General features: G+C 38.7%; 2 protein-coding genes and 1 pseudogene across 3 annotated transcripts in view; 2 read left to right on the forward strand and 1 right to left on the reverse strand.

Annotated features, from left to right (window-relative positions):
• Positions 1 to 1,189, reverse strand: part of ssbp2a (single stranded DNA binding protein 2a) — a 47,698-nt gene extending 46,509 nt beyond the window's left edge. The window contains exon 1 of one of the 2 annotated variants that reach the window (XM_067520399.1): positions 741 to 1,189. In XM_067520399.1, the coding sequence (XP_067376500.1) occupies positions 741 to 796 (56 nt within the window). In that variant the 5' untranslated portion in view covers positions 797 to 1,189. The remainder of the gene's footprint in view (positions 1 to 740) is intronic. The other variant, XM_067520400.1, reaches the window with a different exon arrangement.
• LOC137136197 (arrestin domain-containing protein 3-like) lies at positions 795 to 21,325 on the forward strand (annotated as a pseudogene).
• Positions 21,326 to 21,773: 448 nt separating this feature from the next.
• On the forward strand, positions 21,774 to 26,405 carry LOC137136541 (arrestin domain-containing protein 3-like). The gene is made up of 7 exons (XM_067522005.1): positions 21,774 to 22,086; positions 23,015 to 23,059; positions 23,582 to 23,642; positions 23,958 to 24,108; positions 24,481 to 24,577; positions 24,657 to 24,913; positions 25,349 to 26,405. The coding sequence occupies exons 1-7, from the start codon at positions 21,825 to 21,827 to the stop codon at positions 25,616 to 25,618; spliced, it is 1,143 nt and encodes a 380-aa protein (XP_067378106.1). The 5' UTR covers positions 21,774 to 21,824; the 3' UTR covers positions 25,619 to 26,405.
• The last annotated feature ends 51 nt before the right edge of the window (positions 26,406 to 26,456 follow it).

Here is a 26,456-nt window from a genome sequence, read left to right on the forward strand (position 1 = left end):
AGTCTCTGAACCCTGTCAATGCACAGAAACGCACAGCACAGCTTTTCCATTTAAAAAAACCGCACAAATCTGTCCTTGTTGACACATCAGCAACATGTAAACAGAACCAAATGAACTACTAAAAAAAACACTATTACAATTACTGTGTGGGCCTGTTTGGGGTGACTGGACTCGTGGAGCATGACATTCAACAACAAAATATCTGAGAAGCGACACCTCGGAACACACAGCGGCTGTGTGCCAGCAGTGAAATGCGCGGACTTTGTTGCCGCTTCCACCGCCGACACACGATCGTCTATGTCTAGTTTAGAAAACTGCATGTTACTTAGAACCAACACGCGTAAAACACACGGAGGCTCCGCACACGCAAAATGACAAAGACTGTTTAGGATGAAACACCTGGAAATTATGTGAAAAGCACAACAAGCAGAGAAATTGTCAAGACATCACAAGAAGGATGTCGCTGGATTTAGACTGAAACCTAAAACAACCAACGCGTTAAATTCTGCCCTACTTTGTCTGATAACAGCTTTTTAAAAATCCGCCGTCTAAATGTCTTATCTTTCCTCAAATAAACGAAGCAGTCAACTTTTCAAGCCAAGAACAGAGCAGAGAGCTCCATGTAGGCTGGAGTGGAGCGCCGTGTGCCCTCCCCTACTGCAGCTCCGTGTGTGACTGCCCCCGGCCGCTCATGAACTTCCCTCACAGCCGCGGTTTCCTCCCCCATAAATAAAACTTACTTTTCTCTGGCTTGGCTGTCGGACGGCACGTTGCTACTCTTGCCTTTGGCGTACATGCTTGCAGAGAGCTCCGATTGTCACGCACCTGTCAACCCATCACAACCTCCCTGGGCACAGCCCCGTCACCATGGTGACACAACCAGCGTCGTCTCCCATTGGATGTCCCGCTGTTCACGACCGCCCACTCGCTATGGCAACCGCCAGTGAGTGACAGGTAATTGACCACGCCCCTCCCAGAGTAGCTCCACCTTCTCTCTCGCTCTCTCTCTCTCTCTCTCTCTCTCTCTCTCTCTCTCTCTCTCTCTCTCTCTCTGCTCCACCGTCTTCCCCTCTGTTTCCTTGTCTGTCTGTCCTTCTCCCTGTCTGTCTGTCTGGAGACTGTCTGTCTGTGTCTCCCAATCCCTTTCCTGATTGGAAAGGCTCTCCTGACATGCAGACAGTCTGACAGACAGACAGACAGACAGACAGACACACACACACACACACACACACACACACACACACACACACACACACACACACACATCCGCACTCCCTCCTTCTATTCTCTCAGTGCAAGGGGGGGATTTGAAACCGTCCAGCTAGGATTTTAAACAACTGGCTTTGGCTGTTCCTTTTATAGACAATCACACCCTCTACCGACGTGCTTGCAGTGCACTGCGCAAACAACTCTTGCAAATATGAGCTGCATTTGCATTGGTGTTTATTTACATAGGTGTTAAGGTATCCAGACGTGTGGAACAGAGCACGCTGGGAGACAGACAGGCACTACAGATGGCCCGTACAGAACAAACTAAGCATGCATAGGGAGGTTAAACAGGAAGATATGGCCACACAGCCTTCCTGCTTGTAGCTCTGCTACTGTGCAGCTGCTCCACCACCAACAGGAAATGTTCGGGAAATCTAGTGATGCTTAAGTGTAAATGATGACCTGATAGAGTAACTGACACAATCAACAGCTGAAATCCCCTAAAGGCCTCACACACTGGATGAATGGATGGTGCACGTGTAATGCATCAAAGAAACAGTCCTGGTTAACAAAATCTAAAGGTCATGGTGACTGTAGGAATATACTCTTGTCTTGTTTTTGAATATGCATCAGCAAAGAGGTGCTACGTCATGCTGCTGTCCGGTCTGGCCACTGTGAACATGCAGGCTGCATATTGCAAATCCACTTGGGCAAAAAGATCCAGAGAAAAGAGAAGGACCACAGCATGGTGCCATTCAGGATCTGAAAAACACTACAGACAAAACGGCTGATTCCCAGACAGTAGTAAGCTCTCTCTCTTTGTGCAAATGCGTGTGTGCTAAGGGCATAGCACAGGGGCAGCAGTGTTTATGCTTACGCAATGCTCCCGCGATGTGACCCAGTTGGAATGGATGCACGCTGCCTTATTCTCTTCTCCTCACTCTCATCCCTCTCCTCTTGACTGAAATCTCTCTCTCCTTCTGCCTCCCCTCGTGTGCCAAATGAACCCCCTTCTCCTTGGAGAGAGGCAGAGGTTCTATTTCAGACAAGCAGAACTTTTGGTTTTGGGATGAATCCCTCGGGGTCGATCACCATGACAACCACTCACAGGTGATAACCATGCGTTCCAGAGGATGGAGGAGGGGGTGAGAAAGGATGGGGAAGACAGAGAGACAGAAAGACAGAATATAGACATTAACAGGTTGTGGTATGTAGAAATCTGAACAAGGGTGATATATTATAATACTGTCATGTTCAAACGAACTCAAAGATCCATCATGATCGTTACTGCCACTGCTGAAAGTGAAGGGCACCACCAAAAAGACAGGCTGTGATAACAGGGAGGGAGTGACACAAACAAAGGAGAAGAAATGTAAGACGGACAGGTAGATAGTTGAAATAATGTACACTTTGCTTCTAGTGAATTCAGAGCTGTATTCTCTAAATTAACTTGTCCTCTCCATTCACACATTCCCTAATATCTTTTCTGCCCCCTAGTTTTCTCTTACCTTCTTACTCACACATTGTCCAGTAATAAGACAAAACCCTGTTGCCAAATTTTGGTTAACAGCATGTTACCATATCTGGAGCAAAATTTATGCAAGATTTAAATAAATGTATTAACCCCAGAGAGAAATTATTTTTGCCTTGTTACAGCTGCTGTCTGCTCAAATGGAATAAAAGAGGGAAAGAAACGCCCTAACATCATCCATTATCTGCAACCATTTATTATATTCAGGGTGGTAGGGGCTGAAGCCTATCCCAGCTTTTATTGGCCGATAGGTGGGGTACACCCTGGATAGGCCGCCAGTATAAGTCAGGGCCAACACCGAGAGACACACACAGACAGACAGCTATTCACAATTTAGAGTCATAAATTAACCTAACATGCATGTCCTTGGACTGTGGGAGGAAACCTAAGCAAGCACACGGAGAACATGGAACTTAGGACCTTCTAGCTGCAAGGCAGCAGTGCTAACCACTACATCACCTTGCTGTCACTGCAATAAAAAAAAAATACATTTGATGTCCATCTGCAACAATAGATAAACCAAGTGTTATGGAGCTCTTGGCCATAATCAGTCTTTGGATAAAAATGCTTTTCCTTCAAGCTAGCACACTGTGGAGCAGGTGGGAGGTATTGCCCAAGATTAGGAAGTGTTTGGACAACATCCTCCTCTCAGCCAGTTCCATCCCCAGGACACCCCCTTATTAATTTGTTTATTTATTTTACTGACCAAGCAGAGCACCGCAGAGAAAATGGCACTGGCCACCACAGATAAATACATCCACAGCACAGTGTTGCAGAAGTGGAAAGACCTGTGCCTCCAGAAAAAAGACAGCTGGTGGTGGTTTTCATTGCAAAGGTTTTGGTCCAGTCCAAATTATTGTCAAAGTGGACTCCTAGGCACTTCAAGCCTTTTACAACCTCCACCTCCTTGCCAGGGATGGAGAGCGGGTTTTATTACTAGTTACTCCTTGGAAGTCCACTTAGCTCTGGTGTTTTGCTGATGTCAAGCCTGGAAATGATTCACCCATCCACAGAGCCGTCCACTACATCCTGGTACTCCACCCTAAATACATTGTAGAACAACACAGTCATCTGAGAACTTCTGAAGATTGCAGGGCACTAAATTGTATCTAGTCCAAGTCCCAGGTGTACAAGGTAAAGAGGAATGGAGACAGAACTGTCCCCTGTGGTGCTCCTGCACTGCAGACAATAGTGTCTGACACGCATGTAGATGGCCTCTTTTGACTTTCAAACCATACCTGATACCTGAACCTGAGCCCTACAGGGTTTAGGTTGGGATTGGACAGAAATATATAAACCATGCCTGAGTTTGAGCTGGGTTTGATTATGTAAAGTTCAGACATAAAATACAATGCGTTGGGCTTGGGTCGGGTTCGGACAGAAATATATAGCCTGATCCATGTTCTAACAAGTATATATATATATATATATATATATATATATATATATATATATATATATATATATATATATATATATATTACTCTCTTCAAAAAAACACTTTTCTTGAGTTTCTCAGATACTCCTTATATTCTTACTTGATCTTTTTGCAAATTTAATAAAAGTCCAATTTAGACAGCCAGCGTTGAGTGCAACCTTAATGTGTTCTTTTATGTTTTAATTTTTTTTTAAATTAAGATATAAAAAGTAACCACACATTTGGTTAAAATATTGGGTTTGATGTTTTGTATATTACAAAGGCTGTGTTTGCAATTCTTTAACAAAAAAGAAATAAAAAAAATATGGTATTTATCAAGGAATGCCAACATTTTGTAAACAATTGTATTCACATCTGTCACATAGGGTCAAACATCAATCCTTTTGCACCACGGCCCCCATCCTCACATTTTCTCTCCCTCCTGCTTCTTTCAGTCTGCTCAGTCCACCCACCACGTTCTACGCCTCTTGCAGCACTAAGCCATCTGTGGAGGTCGCCTATTCCAAGCTGTCTAGCCATTGGACTCCCACTGCTGTCACCAATAAACAAGCCAACATGTTTACTTAAGGTTAACATGCCATCGGTGCAGTCAAACTCTTTGTTTTCTTTCTTTATCTCACTTTCTCTTTCACTCAGTTGCACATATTCCCATACAGCAGGGTGCACACATGCACAAACAAATAAGGGATTTGCCCCTCTCCAGCTTTACAACTGCTTTGGTATTCTGGCAAACAGCCTTTGTTTACTGAGTCTGTCGATGGGCTATGTAATCGTATATTTCCACTGAGAGTGTCTGTTAGCAAGAACGCTAATTAGCAAACGATTAAGCTCTCACACAAAAGAGGTTCTTGAGATTAATTGGCACTGAAGTTTACAAAAGCTTGTGCCTCAGTAAATAAGTTAGCACGAACAATAGTACACCTTGTCACACTGTGTTAGTGTTTTCAAATGAACACTTGCTAGATTCAGAACTAAGGACATATCACTGTTCAATTTGGTTTGATAAAGAGGAGAGTAGGATATATAGTGACAATTCTTGGTTTGCTCATATTTTACTTCACTTATTTCCTTTATAATGTTCAGTTTCAGTAAATACAGCAAAGGATCAATATGGGCCTACGGTGGTGGACTGTCAACAGGTGTTGAGCTGAGTGACATGCAGAATGTGAGTAAAGATGTTCTTCTAGTTTACGCAGCAGATGTAGGTATCCTCTGCACCTGTGAGATCTTAATTCCACCTTATCGTCCATACGGCTTCAACTTGTTCACATACTGTACACACGCACGCACGCATGCGCACGCAGACACACACACACACACACACACACACACACAAGCACACACACACACACACACACACAGATGCATTGCATGCAGTACAGACTCCCATCTCCAGTACATATGTATGCATGGAAAGCTTATGCAGAGGAGATATAAATCTGGTCATAGTCTCTGCTGGTCCAGGGGCGTCTTGAAACTGCCTGCTCCAAACAACAGTTGCTGTTGCCTCCTCCCCCTCCTCTCTGCTGATGAAGACGGTGTCCCAACCAGGGGTTTGGAAAAAGTTACAAATCCCACTCTACCAGCTAAAAAAGTTAAAAACTGCTTCCATGAGCACAATGGCATTACCAATATGGCCTATACAAACATCTTGCCTCTAGGCGTTATTTGATTAGGAGCGTAAACAGAGGCAACCTACAAACTGGTTACACAGTTTATCTAACAGGACTCGACATGGAAATAGAGCAGCCACATGAGTATACAGGCTGTGAAACAAACTTGGATTTCAAGGAAAAAATGTTGCTTTGAACTGCTGATGCAACAGGAAAGCAAAACATAAAACACCCTAATAAGCATGTCTAGTAACATTCTATATCTCGCTGATTTACCAGACACCCAAAGTTAAGCAATCCTGAAAATATGAACCCTGCTGTGCCTACTCTTCTGTTCTGATGCCAGTTGACTCAACAGATTAATGCCTGTTTGCTAAATAGCCTGTCAGTTCTTTGGAGGGAATCAGTCAACAAAGATATGTTTAACTTTAACTTTGATTTAAGAAGGCATACTATGTATTTTATAGATGCAGTGCTGTGCTGCAGAAATGATCAAATGTCAGCCTTTTAATAAAGCATTTCAATTATTTTGACTCAAATATGATCAAAAATCATTTGGTCAGTCTCTATAGTGGTGTTGAAAGTTTTGAATAATAAGAAGCAATGTCATCTGGCCCTGATACCACAACATTTGTTTCCAATTTGGCCAAAAGCTGCAAATTCTTGGATACAAAAAAAACAAAACAAACAAAAACAAAAAAAACCTGGTCATAGAGTGTTTACAGGCAGGATTTCATTTGCCCTAATAAAGAAAGACACAAGAAAACAAACTTCTGCAAGACAATTTAACACACTATGATGCAGATTAATACAGCAATTATGCAGCTGTTAAATGGTTTATCACTAAAGGAGCCTCTGGCATTTCTGCTCGACAGCTGTTCAGAAACCATGCAGATAATATAACTTTATTTTAATGACTGAGTTGTATGCAGTAATGGCCACTATACATAAAATAAGATATGATGTTAATGATAATGATGCAGGTACAGTATGAGCTCTGTAGCTATGTAATCACTGCTAAAAGACCGAATTGAGGATTGAAATAGTGTTACACATTGGAGACTTTGGAATGTACCTAAGAGGGCAGAAAATACAGCCATCCTGTATTGAGAATGCAAAGAGACTGTAGGTTTAATTTCTTTGGTTAATTATACTCTTGAGATGAAACAGCATTTAATCCTGTGACTAAGCAGATAAAAAGAGCAAGAGCGGAGTGCAAAACTTGATCACAATTAGATGTATGCACAGCCTTTTTCTGAATTCTGAGCAGGTTTTCCATCGGTGAAATTCCTGATGATCTGAGCTGGGTTGAGCGTGCGCTGGGTGCTGATGTGACTAACAGAACACTCCAGCAGCGGAGCGCCGGGCGGGCTACCGCAGAGGACTCTGGGTAATAAGGCTGCAGATGAGTGCGACCCAAAAAACAAAATGTGAGAGTGGGTATTGGATGGGTGTGTGTGTGTGTGTGTGCGCGTGTGTGTATGTGTGTGTGAAGAAGAAACAACACGTCTTATGCTGCCAGCATAAAGCTCACTGTCTGGTGTGCAATACTGAGATGACCCCAAGCCACACTTCACCAAATGATTACAAAATGCTTAAGTGAAAGAACAGACAGTACTGTGGGCAATCTTCAGGTGAAACACACATATTTGTACTTCTATCTTTATAAGGACATTCACTGACATAATACATTGACTCCTTATTCTAATCTTGACCCTCACAACTACAGTTCTAACCGCTAATACTAAACCTAATATTAGCCTAAACCCTAAAACCCAGCCTTCAATCTGAAGTTGTCAGAAAGTGAGCACAAGCCAAATTGCCTTGACACAGATGGCGTATAACTCCACACACACATACAAACATGTAACAGGTGACCACTCATATCAGTCTATAGAGAAAAAGAATAATAAACATTCTGTACAATTTTTTTTTTTTTTTTTTTTTTTGGCTTACCCCGTGAGTTCAGGGTCGCCACAGCGGATCATTGTCCGCATGTTGATTTCGCACAGTTTTTACGCAGGATGTCCTTCCTGATGCAACCCTCCTCAATTTCCCGGGCTTGGACCAGCACTGCACAGCTGGGGATTGGAAAGGGCTGTTGGGGGTTTGTGTCTTACCCAGGACTGGCTACCGAGCCTCTGACCCTTAGGTCCTTACCAACTGAGTTACAGCCACCCCGTATAAATGTAGTATTTCCTACATTTGTATATAAAACATCTGTTGCAACATTACTAGAATTTATTTTATCCCTTGAAACTGTAATACTATACTAGAAAAAGAACATTTATTTTAACAGACTAAACGTTTTCCAAAAAGACTTTAAAGCTGCTATTGTCAACATTTTTATATCATCTTTATAATGTGTATGATAGTTCTTACCTGACTCCCAGCAGTCATTGTCTTTCTGTCTTTCAGCTCATTGTTGTAGTTTTTAGGTTTGCAGCTTTACCATTTTAGTACAGCATCATGTGAGTGAAAGAACTTAAGTGAAAAACCACCATTGTGCTAGTTTCTAAGTGTACATTTGAGCTTCAATGTGTAAGTAGGAAACAGTTTTATGACGTGATAATATGTCACTGTGTGTGTGTACAGCTAGTTACGCTGTAATCTTAGCAAGGGAGCACAAATTTAGTTTTGTCAGTTGTCTTGACAGTACTGTAACATATACATGGCAGGTTAAGGGAGGACAAGAGAGGCAGAGAGTGGAAATCACTTTTGCTAAAAGCTCAAGTCTCAAGCATTTATGTGATCGTAGAATTTTTTAGATACGGTTTGCTGAACTTTTCTTAAGAATAAGTACATTTCATAAAAGTCATTCTGCATTGCGTTCACCTTTTCATTCTCAGTGTGTCCATTTATTAGTATGTATTGCTCTTATCCACAGTGGGGGGCGGCTGTAGCTCAGTTGTTAAGGCAGTCTTCCACAAACCACAGCGTCAGTGGTTTGATTCCTGGTCAAAGCTATATGTCGAAGTGTCTCTGGGCCCTAACAGCCCATTGCCATCCCATTCGTTGCCTAGTAGAAATGGGGGACGGTTGCATCAGGAATGGTATCTGGGAAAAAAACTGTGCCAAATCAACATGCGGACAATGATTCACTATGGCGACACTGAGCTCACAGGATGAGCTGAAAGGGCAAAAAAAAATTAATAGGACAGCTTTAATTTTGCCATACACATCTAAAACTATTAAAATTACTATTAACAGCACAAAACAGGGTAAACCTAAAATATTATCTTCTAAGTTTTTTGAAGTTGCTAGTGCGTTTCTCTTTACAAACATGTGTTTGTATATTGAACATAAGTTTATAAAAACAATATACTATCTGGAAAGTCAGCTGTGTACTGGGCAGGACGTAGTGACTCTAACCTGGGTTAAAGTGCCCTCCATCAGGATACACCTCTCAACCTCATCCCTTTTCTAAGCTGAGATGATGGATGGTCCTGCATCAAGGTCAGGACAGAGGTTGTGTGCCCACATTAACTACCCTCTTTCACTGATAGACTGTCAGACCCTTTGCGTCTAGAAGCCTCCCACTGGCCCTGATGTAAACAACTGCCGCTACAGTGGCTGTATGGTGAGAGACGGGATCGGAGAGCAGTCCCAAACATGCATCATGTGGACAGGGACTGGTGATATATAAACTATATCACAGGCAGGTTTCTGAAAATATAGTTTGTTTGTTTTTCAATAGAACCAGTCTTTTATTGTGTTTTAGTGGCTCATAATCCCCACATGCTGCATTCCTCTTAAACAAAATGAGAACAAGTTGAGTGAGAGGCAGGACTTCAGTGGTTTGAGTGATGGTGTCTCTTTCTTCACTGACTCATAAAGTGGAGTTTGGAGAGGAGATCGCCTGGATTTAATATCAAGGATCTTCATCACTGGCTAGAAGATGTGTTTTGAAAAAGCCAAACAGCTCCAGGCAAATATTTGACCCAGTGGTAACAGACAACTTCACAATTCTACAGTAGCTGCACTTTGAACCATAATTCTGTTATTTTAGGGCAAGGTGTTTATGTTTCTAGCACTAGTTTTATATGGTCTACACTTATATGAGGATTTTCTACCTTATCGATTCACTGACCTTACAGCCAGGAAGAAACAGGAATCTGACCGCAAACCAGATTGGTGATAGAAGGAGCCACAGTATGTATGGTAACACGCGTAAAGACTCACCTATAGCTGTTTAGGGCGGTAAAGGAAATTTTTGCTGCCAAGTGAAGTAAATGTTATATTTTGAAGAAAAAAAAATGACCAACCTAATGTAAATAAATATCATACCTTAATTTACATTTACAGGCTATAAAAAATGATGAATGCTAATGAGTTTCCATGCAACTCTACAATAAAGTTGGGTTTTTTGATTTTCAGTGAAATGTCTGGACAACTATTAGGTGGATTGCCAAGAATGTTTTTAGGCCTAAATATATTCATTTCCATTTGAAGATGAATTGTAATAACTTGCAATGGAATAATGAAACTGAAAATTTAAGTTTATACAGTGTTTTGGTTAATACCAGTTACAGTAGTAGGAGTTATACTTAATCAGTGTTGACGTCCTAAAATGATACACAATGATGGTGGCCTTAATGTTACAAAAATCTTGGCTAATTACAATTTTTTTAACATTCTCCTTACATCTAAAGCAATAAAGCCAGGAAAACGAGGTATTAATGAACCGTGGGAGTTTCTCTACTTCCCTCTGTGCATCAGCACATCTCTCTTTGCTTACATGTCATTCCATTCATTACTGGCACCCATTTTAAATGCTACACAATCATAGTCAAATACAGACCTTTTTTTATGTCAACCATATTGGACTACAACATTATGCTCTACATAGATAATATCTGCTGCTTTCACCAACTGAGGTGCAGTATCAAAACAGTTTGTTCAAAGCTTACACCATAGCCAGCTGAAAAAAAGTCTGTGTCTTCATGCTTCACTGCCTGCTTTAAAAGAAAGAGTGTTGCACTGTTCCCCACGAGGTCTTTGGAAGGTGAACGGTAATTGCTGAGGGAGGATTAAGCCTGACGATGGAACAAAGCACGTCTTTTGTTTTACTGCGGTAACTCTTATACTCTGAAATGGAGCACTACTTTAGACATGAACTTTAGACATGAATATAGCATGTGGGCTGGCAGCTCCATTTTATGTTAGTGTGTCGGGGTGTTTGTGTGTTAACCACAGGGAGGGAGACACAGACAGAGACTGATTTGTCCATTTGCACTGATTTGTAGGCTACGTTTAAAGACTCCATACTGCTCCTGACTCATTAGCTGTAGTATTGGTCCTGTGGTAATGACATCATGGTGGCAGTATTAGCTTTTAAAGTCTGACCGCAAATGAAGAAACTGTTCTGCTCTTTTAAAATGGGATTCTTTCACTCTGACTTCATCGTGTGGTCAAGTTTTAAGGAAACCCCAAACAGGTCTTATCCTATTTTTGACTCATATGTAACAATAATTGGATGAACAGACTGTTACTGAGATAAAAATGCAGACAGACTAATAATCTCTCTCTCACAGTTCTTATAAGACACTTAACATTTGCTCCAGTGCTTTTGCAAAGACAAACTGAAATCAGTTTCACATGCAACACGCCAAGTGCTAAAAGGACAGAAGGAGAAAAAGAACCACTAGAGGAGGTGAAACAATGGGCCGCATGAGTGTTCTGAAGTGACTAAACATCGTTTCCCGCTAACATTTGAACACATCTGAGTTTTGATCAGTCAGAGGCTGACAAAGAGCTCAACTCTGCCTGGTTGTCAGGTCTTTCAACACCCTTCCAGAGTCTCCTCAGCCCTGACCGGCATTGTTTGTGGAGAAGAAAGCTATCAGAGGATCTGCACAAGATTAGGGTTGCCAACTGTTCCCTCTGTGGCTTCCTGTTTTGCCGCAGGAATTCTTTTGGGGAGGGCAAAAAGGAGAAAAAAAAAACATAACTGCACAAATCTGACATAGTTAACTCTTTCTTTTCAACATTCTCCTTTTAAATAATTAAATATTTAAATACAACAAATACAAGTATATAATCACTTAATGTTCTTCTGTTCTGCATATGAGTGAGACATTAAGGTATTTGCACATTTTGGTTAAATGAATATTGTTTACTTCACCTTTCTTCACCTTGTTCGTATTCTATCTGACAGTCGAATGACTAGATTGACACAATTTCCATTAACTGTTATGTGTGGTAGAAACTGAATGGGTTGAACCCAAATCTGGATTTTGTACTTACTATTTTGTTTTTACAGTTACCTGAAGGTAAATTTAGGTAAAATCTTTCACAAAGAATACAATTGTATTATGATCATATTTGTACAATATATGATCTAATATATTGTACAAATATGAGCATAATAAAATTGTATTCTTTTTGAAAGATTTTACCTATTGATAGAGTCTAAAGACAAACTAAAGTATCAAATCCACCAGTATTCAAATCCACCCACTGTTTCCCCTCCAAAAAATTGTTTTTCTGCAAGGCACCCATCCTCCTGCTGTCTTCAGTCATCCTTTCCCGTTCTCCCTCTCCTTTCCCGCATCATTCCAACCCCCCCTCCCCCATTCCCCATCTAAATTGCAAATGGCAGTGGTGCCGAATGCCAGAGGAGCTCCTCAATGTCATTAAATCTGACCCTGTGGATTAACTAGAGGAGAGAGGTGGTGTGTAGAAACTACAGATCAATAACACGGCTTATCCTCTGGGTTCTTTTACTTCACTTTGGATTTAGATCTGACTGACTGAAATGCCTACTCTATTCCTGTACAACAAACAACAGAGTGACCCATTATTCACAGAATTCAGCACACAAAGACCAAGGATTGATAAAAGGGGTGACATGACAGGAAAACAAACTAATTAAAAAACAAACTAAGTAATTTGAAGTCACATAAAACATTGTCAAGTATACTAGGAATTTGATGATGAATGTAACATGCAGGATACCTGCTGCCTCAAAATGGGAGCCGAGGATAGCTGTTATAGAGATACTAAGTGAACAACCTCATGTATCCAAGTCTGTTAAGATGCATTTAGAATGGAGTCAAACTAAGCTAAATAAAAAAGTGAATAAGACAAAAATAAAGTTGTTGTCTAGTGACTCCACCAGTTCTTGATACCAACTGCTGCCATCTGGATGATCCAATTAACAATGAGATGTGATATCACTGAGATAACGAGATTGATGGAGCGATAGATGTGTGTGTGATTGTATGTGTGTATATAGTCTTGATACTGTGTTTGGGTAGTTTACTGTGTTGACAGGCACCATGAGCTCAACTAAAACCTGATAGGTGCTCGTAACAGAACAGCTAAAGTCAGAGTCTATTATAAAGGGTGTTGTGTGCAAGTGCACCAAACCAGAAAGACACATAGACACACACACACACACGCACACACACACACACACACATAATTATGTTCAACTGGTAGATCCTTTGACACTTTGGGTTGCTAAGACTCTTTATGTAACTAATAACTACATTTAAAAAAGAGAAAGAATGCACTGGAAATCAGTTTTGCACATACCCGAACATACCTCCAGATGTTCAAGTACTCTACTTTTTTCTCTTAAGAGATAAAAAACTATTATCATTCAACATATTATTTTAGTTTGTTCATTGCTCTCATATGATAGATTATGCATTAGCCACATTTTCCAACATGAGAATGGCTTTGCTGCAGACAGCTAGGATATTTATTCCATGTGACTGCTGGGCTCCTGTGAGCAATTGTTTATGTGTTTTAGTAATTATCAAATCCCTAGCCTATGTTGACTGCCTTTGAATTAATATGTTTCAACATACAGTACATACACATGACCAAAGGGCATGTTTATTATTATATACCTCCATAGTTATGGAGATAATATTATAGCCTAGATATGTCTGTAACAGCCCCAACATAATGCCTGACAAGTCATTTTTACAATATGTTGTGTTTCATTACACTCCAGCCTGCTGGCAGGTCTATTCCCTTCTCGAACAGAGCAAGACAGCAGATATGAAAAGATATGTGCTCGAGAAAACTCATACCAGGGTTTTTTATATGCCTTGCACTGTCAGTCTTAATAGGTCATTATCGGCCTTTTATGGCTGCATTGTGTACAATAAATCAAAGTGCAGTTAAACTACTTTTTATTAAAGCATAACACAACATTATGTTTAAAATGCCACTGTGCAACCTATTCTGTGAGTAGTTTGGAAATGATTGATTTGTGGCTTAGGGAAACACCACATTGCTCTGTAATAACAAGCTATGTTGTGAGTAAGTTCTATACACTGTATGATACAGGGAGATCATCAAAATAGACTATTTAGTGCCATCTAGTGGTTTGAAATGTCACATCAAATAACTTCCAATAATATAATTACCACCAGTTTAATTTTGAAACGTCTTTACAGAAACAAGGTTCATGATTCTCTGGATAATCCTCAAACTGCACTGAAGGAACCACTTTCTACTAAAAAGATGCTGCAGCTGACATTGAAATCCCATTCACTTCCACTGTATGCTGGTGGGCGCAGGTATCTCTGAGTGCCACCCCAATCCCGAAACACAGACTAAACCCATTTCTGTTTAAAGCAAACAGTAAACTGTTGTCTTTGCTCATCTCAGTGCACAAAGTGCTGAAAGCAAGATGGGCTAAAAATCACAGCACAGATAGAATTCAACAATACCAGACACACTGTTGCACTTATTCAGGATGAATTTGGTGTCTAAACCTTCATCTAGTCTATTTCACACCAAATTTTTTTTTGTTTTGAAATATGAAAATGAGGTGCCAAAGTCTTTTAGCAAGTGACACACCAATAAAATAAAATAAAAATGTTCTGTGGAGACAATCTGTCTTTTCACTAGCTAAAACACCCCATTCAGAGGAAAATATAATTTGTGATTTTCCTATTCAAACATAGATTTTCGAGCTGAGAGCAAATGATGAAGTACAGTAAGTAATGATATTCGGCCTCAGGTCAGGACATCAGGGTTAATTTAATTATGAATAATGAACCCAACAATTATATCACACTTATTTATAGATAACATACATAAAGTTGTGCAAACTCTTTTGACTTGTTACATTCAAATATAGAAAAAAAACAAAGGCCTATGTTGTCATCAGAGTGCCATCTAGAGGCACCTGCCTAGAAGAAAATACAAGGAATGAAGAGCTTGAGTCTCAGAATTTCATTCATTTTTGTCACATTAGTCTATAACTGATTCTAGCAAATCCATGATTAAACATTAATCATTAATCATTGTGGCAATCTGTGGTTTACCACATTAAAAATGGGGAACCTGTGATCATTCTGTATTGCATGCAGAGGTAAAATCCTACAGTAACAGTTTGATTAATGGTCATTGCTGTTTGTGTAATTTGTCTAATAGATTAATGGGTAAAAAAATGCTGATTCCTTGAAAACAACTGTAAAAACCTAATATCAATATACTATAACGATTCATAAACTGTATAAATTGTAAACAATTTGTATTTAGTATGGAAGACACTTTTGTTAATCTTCCTTACTGGCTGGATCCAGACAAGTAAACTCAAACAATTGTTGGCTTATAATCTGTAGGGGTGACCTGCACTGCATCTGTGGCCTTATTACTGTTTCCTATACTTTCTGTTTAAGAAGTTATTTGATGACATAAGAAATAATCAGATTAAATGTAAATATTCATCATTTGCATCGTGTCTATTGTTGTTCTAGTGCGCCTCTGCCACTGATTCTCTACTCAGGCTTTAACCACTTAACAATGTGCTTCTTGTGGTGTGCCCGGGGTCCTATCACAATGATATTCAGTGCAGAGAATATCCTTGGTATTGTATTCATCCATCCGTATAATTATCTGTATAATGAAATAAGCATGTTAATGAAGATTATAAAATGACACAAAAAATAACCACATCCCAAAGAGTGTATGTCTTTGTCCTCCACATGAAAAGAAAAATAATTTGCTTCTTCTGAAACAACAATAACAATAAGACGATGGCTATCAAACACTGTCAGTGACTGGACAGACCATCACACATGCACACTGACACAATCCTCACCATTCTGTGGCCTGTGGGCCTCATCTGCTCTAACTGGAGCATCCTGAATGTTCAAATGGTATTTAAGGGCTTTCCTTGACATACAGTGTTATATCTCCTCCTCTGTGACAATCCCGTGCACACTCATCAATTCTATTATCACTGTGTTATTACTTGCGTCAGTCTCACCCGACCAAGGAGGATATTTGACACTGAACATTAGATGTAACTTTATTTATATTTTTATGTTCCTTATTTTGTAAGCTTCTAGTTTCTAAACTGGCAGTTACTGCAATATTTGCAAATGTTTTTCATGTACTCACTTGCTTTGTTTCATTATTTTATGCTCAATAATGTAAATACAATTTCTAACACTAATTTGGCATTGAAGCTGCAAATTGTCATTCTGCTTAAACCTGATTTTGTCAGCTTTGTCAGCATCACACGTAAAAGCAAAAAAATGTGTTCTCCGTACAAGAAAAGTCATTTATATTTTATATGTGATTGCATCTACACGAGTATATTAAAGTAATAGTAAAAGACTATTTTCCTTGCTTTGAGAATAATTTGTAAATTACTTTGGATAAAAAAAGACAAGAAATAAATATTATTAAAGGGCCTACCTAAAATCCTAATCCTAGATTATCTGTAAATTTAAGGAGAAAGGCAATTTGGCCGTATTCTTATAAGTATGTTTGTTATTTTATTTTCTTAAATTGCATCCCGTCTTTTAATGTAAGTGTCACTGATTGTCATTATTGTACTTTTTTAAGTAAACTGCACAGAAAAGTATTTCACTCTTTAATTTGACTAAGTCTGGGCACAGTAGGGCAAACGTGCCCTAAATTGGGATGACATGGATAATGATGATGATGATTATGATGATGATGATGATGATGATGATGATGGCAAAGACCTGCCATGAACTGAATGCTCGGTTGAACTGATTCAGTAATGTGCACCAAATTACTTTTTGCTCCCTTCAGCAGAGAAAACAGTACAACTACTGTGTAAACTAAATTAATTCTTTTTAGCCTAATTATGTATCATTGCGAACACCATCAGCTTAATTTCCTGCTGGAAACCCGCTTCTTTTTTGCTATTCAGATAGCAGTCCCTCTAAATGAGCCCCGTATGTATCTCCAGATAACAGACTTTTTTTGGTTGTTAATAGCTGAGAGCAACTTTACACATCTAACTCTTTACTGGCTTTAGTTTAAAGTTTTATTATCTGATTCAAACGTTTGAAATACAAAAAGACCACTAAGACTAAATAAAACAGGTATCATTATTCACATTGTTTTTTTTGTGCACCATACATTTAGAAATAAACTAGTTGGACATTTAATCTATCTATCTACCCAACTGTGGACGCGTTAGACACAACCACGCAAGGTAACCTATGATGTAGAAGCACACAGCGACTGTACAAATGAGCTAATTCATTGCATGCTGTTGTTTAACCACTGTGTTGGCTTGTGGGAGAAACGTGTTTACAATACTCCATTATCTTTCCACACAGTGACCTTTTATAGTCTTAGAGCTCACATGTTTAGCATTTACCTATCGGGATCTAGCCAGTGAGCATGATTCGTTGAAGTCCTGTGCTATTTGCATGCAATGACACACCTCTCAAATAAACTCTGTCCTTACTGTCCCACCTGAGAGTAGCAGGCATGGCTACTGTCCCATAAACCAAAGCAATATTTTACCAGTGGTGATCACATTACAGGACAGATTACATTAGAACTGGCAAAAGAATGCAAAACAGATTCACTCGTGTAAAGCTGAAAGGAAAAGCAGAAGGACTGAACATTTTGGGCAAACAACTGTAACATACTAAGAGAAGTACTTAAAAATCAAGCAATTTCTTATTGTGGAAGGCCAGGGTAACTATGCTAATCAGACTGTAATCAGTACATTTTGCTGATGAGGCACTTTTTAAAACGCTATGATAAGCTGTTTTCCAGTGTTTGTTTTAACCTCTATTGATACAATTGCATGTCTCGTTTCAGCGCTTTTCATTTTTAAATCTGTTAAACACTTTTAGCCTGGGCTGCGTCAGGAAGGGCACACGGCATACAAACTGTGTCAAATCAACGTGCGTACAAATGATCTGCTGTGGCGACCCTGGACTCACAGGATAAGCCGAAAGAACAAAAAAAACAAAACACAGTTTTTGTCTCATTTGCAATATTGTTTATCATCATATTAAGTGTATCTTCACATAGAGAATAAAAGACAGGTTTGTTTTCTTGTGTGTTCATTTTTTTTCATTTTCACTGGTAAATTTTATAAATCGGGGCTTTAAACAAATATACATATAGCAGGGTTAGGAAAAGTCAAGACACTGACCTAAGATACACAATGTTATAAAAGGAACAGTTTGTTTAATCAATCTTTTCTCAGGCCAATGAACTAACCAGAAAGCTCACTGAGCTTCTAATCTATCCATTTATGGTCTGCTTTACAAGTCCTACTATCATTAGTGGTGAATAGCCCCTTATTGTTTTTCAGGCAATAATGTTGTTGGCCCTGGAGGCTATGTCTCCCCATTCAGCTTTCAGAGCCCTGCACAGTATGTTTTGTTTTGTTTTGTTTTTTTTATTTCAACTTTAAACTGATTCATTATGTTTTTACCAGTGTCTTTAAATAGAAGCATATTTAACTTTAATTACAAACAAGATTCTTTTACAACATAGACAACCTTTAATTTTTATTTCATGTTAGTATAGTTCATCTTGGGACTTAATCATTATCAAATATAGACAGTATAATCAAAACTCATCCAGTCGGTTTTGTACATTGTGCTCTCACATCTTACAAAGACCAACCATCTTCCTTCCAGCAAGGCTAAGACACAGCTCACGCATCTTCACAAAGGAAATTATCTATCACTGTTGGTATACACACACACGCACACACACTTGTATATATACATACAAAAACTCACTTATTCATTCATTCACTCGTTATAATCAAGACTGTAACAGGAGATGTTTTCTCCTTGTCTTTGATGTTGCTGCACTATTTAAAAATAACAGTATCTCTAACTACATTTAACATTACTTGTCAGACCCCTCAGCACAGTATCACTGTTAAGAAAATGAAGTTCCTTACATCAGGAACAGTTGCCATGGTTGTAAATATTGCACAAGAACAGGATTTCAAAGAGGTGAATATAGATCATGTGTGATGTACAGCAGTAAAACAACTTGCTGCTCAAAGTACCTTTGCTCATGGAAATATTTATGGTCTACAGCCAACAAATGAGACACGTAGGAATAGTTACTTAAGACATAAGACAAACGTGTTCTCTAAGTTGCAGAGATCTCAACTACCAAACACACAATGACAAAAATGTAAATTAAAAAGTTATTGGCCAGGGTTTAAATTTAGAGCTAGACTTTATAGACTCTGAAAGAAGTCTAAAAGAAAAAAATTGTATGTTGTCTTACAAATGGAAAGTTGAATTTCCAGTGCACTCCTGGCCTTTTTGCTACTACTTGGTCTGATATGATCAGCAGCTTATTGGGGTCAATGTAAGCATGTTAGCTAAGCTTAGTTTGATAATGTTGGATTGACATTGCTAAGTCAGTTTGCAGACACTGTTACCTTTTGATTTTGACTTCATTTTAGCATTTGTCATTGTTCCTTAATTGCTACTTGTGCCTGAAGAAACTGCTGATCAGCAACTATAAAGTAGCTTTAAAATGCTTATTACAGTTTTTCTCAATTGCTAAGATGTTCTTAATTTAACTGGGATCCACTTGATCTTCATCATCAACTTCTTAGCACATCAAAAGTCTTTCCTTGCAAAGTGAACACTTTGCAGTTTTCCATTGCTTTCACACAGTTTTTACATTTTACTTTATTTTTACAAAACGGTTAACATTCAGTGACCCAAAACTTGGTTATTTTAACTGTGTAAAGAAAAGAAGATGTTCCCAGCTGAGTGCAACCCTAAGCAAAATTTTCTAATCAGTGATAAATCCTTATCCATCTACAAAAGACTCCTCCTCTGTGTTGCTGTTTACAAGTCTGGATCAGAGATGACGGGAAAGAAGTATTTCATGTTTCTTTTTTGGGATATTTCCAGCCATAATTTTAATTTGGTTTCTTTTTATTTTTCTGTATTTTCACATTAGTTTTTACAGTTTTGAGCTTTTCTGTGTTTGAACATTATTGAAAAAAAGAATGAAATCTCATGCCGTACAGAAAAAAGTGTTTCTGATTTTTGCTTTTCTTTTCTCATTTAAGAAAACATACAGTACAAATGCTGTGCCATACTGAGTGTCTGAATTGGTCCAGTCTAAAAGCTCACTGTAGCATGTCAAAGACAGATGGATGCAGGGAGACGTGCACATGAGTAAATCAAGAAACTTTTTTGTGGGAAATCTCTTTTTTACGGTAATTAAGTAATGTGCAGAGGGCAGCAGGGTTTCTGTAGTGAAACCATCATGGCATATTGGGATATTGATAGATTTAGTTTGTATTTTGTTGTCTATTGTGTAGTGACTGACTGAAAAAGTCAACAACCACAAGTTGTGTTGTTTGAGGGAAACATTTGCATTTGTTGCAATTTGTTATGGTTTTCTTAGTGTATGAGCATTTTGCAAAAGAAATGTGTTATTTTGTGCAGTGAGATTCTGTTTTAGCTCGTGTGATAACTGTATTAAAAATGTTACTTCAGTGTTAAATACTGTAGCATAATTTGCAGAAACAGCTTGTACCTTTTCGCTGTTTCATAGCAGTATAAATAGTAGTGTAAACAGCTTTATGGTGTAATATTGATATGTAACTTCCATATAAGCAGAAGAACTGCCATAAGTGCCATAATTACCACTGTTGTGTATAAAGTACTGCACTGCTTGTTTAGGGGAAGGCATAAAGGTTGTGGCCTCCATTCAGAACAAATCATCCTGTGACATTAAGCCTAAGTACTGTATGTATAACAAAAACAGTGACTTTGCGAAGGGTAAGAGGAAAGTTGAAACCAAAGACATCTTGAAAGAGGTGGCTACCATCCCCCTGTTCTACATGTCTGACTGTCAGGAGGATCATTACCATCCCTCCCAACATGTGTGTTTCCATCTTAAACTGCAATATCATCAAAGCAGTGTACAGGCTCAGGGTGCGTATTTGTCTTACAAAAACGATGTATTTCTACATCTGTTATCAACAGGACTGCGAGATTGTCATAATAAGCACTAACTATTCCTTCAAAACAGGTCTATCTAGATGTCAAGTATGCTTCAGACCCAGAGGTCAAGTTCCCCATCGTCATCCTTCCTGCATTACAGGGGCCTGATGAAGAGCATCTGCCTCCTTATCCCACTTATGGATTTGAAGCATTTGCAAACTCGGACATGCTGGGGGGCACAAGCTTTCAACAAAGCCCTACAGCCATTTGTCCTTCTGGCTCACCTCTCCTTGATACATATAATGTCTACCCCTCATGTACAGATTTTGATGGAAAATCATAAAAATTCAAAGGTCAATTTAAGTTGTGTATCAGTGATTAAAATTCCTTTCATTGTCTATCCTTTTCTGTGTGTGCATTATTATTGTTTTCTAATTTATTGCCCTCACTCTAGTCTTCAACTTCTCTGGGATGGGGCTGGCCACTCCCCAAAAACCCCAGGTGCCACTCCCTGAAAGAGTGGCATGGTGGTAGGTTCCTGCTGAACCTTGCAGCAGTTGCAACCAGGCAGATTATCCCTGCAAGTGATGTTTATTACTGTGCCTGGTTTGTCCCCCCAAAAAATTCCTAGACCCGCCCCTGCACAAGTTTCAAAACTTAACCAAATACTTATGGATGAGTGAATGAATAAATAAATAATGACATATATCAGTAATAAGTCAGGAGAGAGGACAGTCTTTCCTCTTGAGAACTGGAACACACCCATCGCGGAAGTCAGACACCCTCTTCTCGTCCTTCACTTCCTATGCGTCACCTGAGCTCGGGAAGGTTTCGTGTGCGTTATGTCTCTGTGCGTAAAGAGTCTCAAAGTCACATACAACCCCATTAATGAGATCAACACCTTCACGAACGGCGACTGGGTTTCGGGTCAGGTCACGTTGGAAGTGGTCAAAGACTGTCAAATTGATTCCCTGTTGATCAAGTTCAAGGGGAAAGCTGATGTCCTTTGGTCCGAGAGATATGGTCAAACCACAGTGGTTTACCACGCCAAGGACAAGTACTTCAGCTTCAAACACTACTTTATTCAAGAGAAAAATATCGGGGGTAAGTGGGCTTTCATATCTGCTTTGTACCACCGTGGTGTAGACAGTTTAGCGTTTGGCGAAGTTCAATCTCATTACATTTGAAGTGAGAAAACTAGTCTCCACCAGATTTGTTGTGTATTACAGACAAAAATATTTGTGATGAGACAAGTTTTTTACTTTACCCCACGATAGTTATTTAAAATGATTTGTCCCCCGCCGATGTTTCGCAGGGAAATGACAGGTTGAAGTCAGGGACCATCTCCAAAGTGCATGCAGCAAATGATTTTCTCATTTCCCCGTTTCTTTGTGTTATATTTCAAACCAAATACATAATCATTTGACTCTACTCATTATATACACACGATTTGGTTTTGGAATAAAATGATGTAACATGGACTAATAAGGTGTTACAGCGGTTTTTTTATTACCCAATAGCTTCCCTATTTTTTGACTGACAGTCCAGACCACTTTTATTGACATCTAAGCTTCCTTGGACAGATATGCTATAGGTTAAATGAAATTAAAGTTAAAATAAGATTTGAAGAAATAATCTTGGATTGGCTGCCATGCAAACATTTCTTGGTGTTTTCTTAACAGATTAACAGAAATTAACAGAATGTTGACTTCAAATTTTAAAAATTGTTTGGGATGGCGGAGAAAAAAAAACAGCCTGCAGTGACAAAAGTCAGAGCACAAATGAAACAAGACATGTGTTTACGCCTTTTTAAACAGAGCATTCCTTATTCACAAGGAAAAAGAAGCCAGAAAATGCATTTAATTTTGATAATTGATCATTTTCAAGCAAAAATTCATAGATTCTGTGGTTCTACGTTGTGATTTGAAAGGATTTCCTGTCATCTTTAAATCAACTCTAATATTATTCAAGAGACTAATGAGAAGTACCAATTACTAGTAATCTCATAATGTTTTTTCTTGTTTTGTTTTAGGAAATGACAACCAGCCACTACTGAGAAACAACAATGGAGAAACATGCAAGTGTTTTACAGTTTTCTGAGTTCTCAGTTTGTTTAATATCAATATAATACAAGAGCCTGTTGTGTGGCTTTACTCCAAGAAGAGCTTGAAAATTCAGTGGCGAGAAAAAAGTAACAGCACTATTTGTAATTTACTGGTTTTCTGCATAAATTGGTCGTGAAATGTGATCCAACAAACACATCATCAGTCATGACCTTTCATATCTGTATTGAATGCACCCATTGTACATACAAAGTGATGGTGGAATAAAATAATGGCAACAGTGTTTTAATAACTGGTTGAACCATCATTGGAGTAAGCAAGCAATGACCTCAAGTTAGTGCTTCATGCAGCTGTAAATTAGACCAGCATGACATTCAAGAGGAATTTTGGACCGTTTGTCTTTATAAAACTGCTTCAGAACTGATTCTGGACAAAATTGTCCAGAATAGACATCCAAATAGAGTCTAGGCAGGACATTCAAGGTAAAAGAAGTCTAAACATCTTACAATGTTTTTTTCTTTTTTTTGCCTTTTCAGACAGCAGTGTTATTGCCCCAGGATGCCACGTTTACCCGTTTACATTTCAGATCCCTTTTGAGTAAGTAATCATTGTTTTAAATATTAAATAGTCTGCTTATATAGCCATTCACCCATTCACACACACTGATGACGATAGCTGGCGAGCAAGGTGCTCGCCGGGAGTCAAACCATTGACCCTGTGGTTTGTGGACGACCAACTGACCAAACATCCCTTTTCCTCTTTTTTATTTTAATAGTTTTATTTAAATCCTAGAAAAGATGTATGTTTTATTGTAGACCAGCTGCATATTATTTAGATTTCTTGCTTTGTTTGCATGTTCAAAGTATAAACAAGTTTCTCATTTTCTGCTGACCTTCTGCCCTTGTTTTTTAGGAATATACCCTCCTCCTTCAAAGGTTCAGTTGGCAAAATTGTTTACAGCTTAGAAGCCAGGCTGCACAGATCACTGAGGATTGACAAGACAGATTCAGCTTTTATCACCTTTGTGTCAAAAGGAGACCTGAACACAGTCCCTTGTCTAATGGTATGTGCATGAGTTGCATCTTCAGTGTTTTCACTTCAAGAGGGGGAAAGAAATCAGTGGTTGGACATTTTTAGACGTTCTGTGAGTGTTTTCATTTAGTAAACTCAGTCTGTACAACACTAATTTAAAAAAGAAAAGCACAACAATTTTACTTGTAAAACTAAAATCTGTGGCTCTGTACTGAAATTGATTTCACACAATCTTTGTTTGCTATAATATATAACATCATATTTTGGCTTAATTGGTACAGTTATTTCTGTGCTGGCAGTCTTTGTAGCTACATGATACACCAGAAAAAAGCTAGCATGTTGACTGTCTGAATTTCTGTTGATGTTTAAACGAATTACACTTATTAATATGTTTTTCTTTCAGACACCACAGCATGAGTCTAAGGATAAGAAAATGAAAGTTTTCTCCTCAGGAACAGTATCAATGGATGTGGATATTGAGAAAACTGGTTTCTACCAAGGTAGTTGCTCTCAAAATGATATAGAAAGTTAAATGTTTTGCACCAAGGATTGTTTTAACATGTCTGTTCTCATGTGTAGGGGAAGGATTAAAGGTTTTAGCCTGCATACAGAACAACTCATCCCGTGAGATCAGGCCCAAATACTGTGTGTACAGAAAGCACAGCTTCTTTGCAAAAGGGAAGAGAAAAATCCATACGAAGGATCTCTGTAAAGAGGTGGGAGACCCAATCCCCCCCTCTACTAACCAAAAAGTCACAAGAATCATCACCATCCCCCATGATGTGGAACCCTCAATCCTCAACTGCAGCATCATCAAAGTAGAGTACAGAGTGAGGGTAAGCAGCTCTCAAAAGATAGAAGTCTCTCTGTGAAATTAGCAACACTTACAGCATCATTGTGTACAGCAATGGCCTCTAGTTTGCCACCGATTATTGACTTATTTACTAACTTATCTTACTTATTTTACTAAAAAGAAAACTTTATAGTGTGAAGTCAGGTAATTGATGTAATTTATAGGTAGGTGCATCCTCAATTTATACACGTAATCTTATGTTTAACAGATGAGCTGGTCTGTCAAAAGAGAGAAATGAACAGAAAATGATCCAATAAACTATTAGCAGTAGTCTCTCATACTGTACTGTAAAATCTGGTACTGCCAGTCTCTGTCTCTTTGTAACTCAACAGTTATTCAACAAATGATCTCCCCAAGCATTCTTAGAGACACAAAGCAAAAAAATGCATGAATAAAACATCAACAGTGTTTTCCACAGGTATACCTTGATATTAAATTTGCTTCAGATCCAGCGATCAAATTTCCCATCATCATCCTGCCGGCCTCTCATGTTCCCGCTATGGAACCACCACCTGCGGCTTCTGGCTTTGGGTTTGAACCGTTTGGGAACCTAAACCCCCCAGTCTGGGGCTTTGTACCACCACAGCCACAGCCACCACCAGCACCTCAACCATTTGATGCACCTCCTCCTTATGAAGCACATGGAATGTACCCTTCTTTCACAGATGTTGGCACTAAATATCAGTGAGGAGACTGATGGTACTTTTAAGGAATTGTAAGGATAATGAAAAGAAAATTAAAGTTAGTGTTATTTTTACATTTTGTTATGACATCCGTGAACTGTTGATTGATCAGCTTATTTCTGGCCTCTGCAATTAACGTGCACATTTTTTATGAGAAGATTTCAATAATCAGGGTTGGGCTGGGGCTCTAATACAACACACTGTTGCATTATAAGAATTATAGAAGGCAATATGTTTTAAGTGTGACTTGTAATGCAGTTGCATCTGGACACCTGCTTAACTTGACCTGTGCTTTTTCATTTTTAAATACTGTATATTGCATATACATGTTCCTTGTTTGCAGATGTTTAAGGCTTAATTACTATATGGTTTTTACAAACTTAAAAACCATCTGCGGACCATGACTTTATGTCTAACTTGAAAAATCCATCAGATGTTTCGAATAACAAACACACTCACCTAATTGTTCCCTGCTCTTTAATTCAGTTGATTATTTTTGAGTAGGCAAATACAAATACATACTATAAGCTTTGGCATGTAAATACTGTTTTGTTTATGTACAAAAAAAAAAGCTTTGTGTTGATGTGCAATTAAATGTAGCCTTCACATTTCTCACATTGTAAAACAGTCAACATAAGTTTAGGTCCAATAACAATAATAATCAGGTTGTAATGATTTCTTGTTGTTCTTCATAGATGTTTTCAAGCAAAGTTAATTAAAGATGGAGTTGCTTAAGATGAGCTTAAGATAACAAAGGAACGGGCAAATATATAAAAAAAAGTTTTGTTTGGATTTTTTTTCATTTGTGTTCATTTTGTTTTAGAAAAGGTGAAAAAGAAATCC

This window comes from Channa argus, chromosome 11, assembly GCF_033026475.1.
Source record: "Channa argus isolate prfri chromosome 11, Channa argus male v1.0, whole genome shotgun sequence".
In the NCBI taxonomy this organism is placed as follows: Eukaryota; Metazoa; Chordata; class Actinopteri; order Anabantiformes; family Channidae; genus Channa; species Channa argus.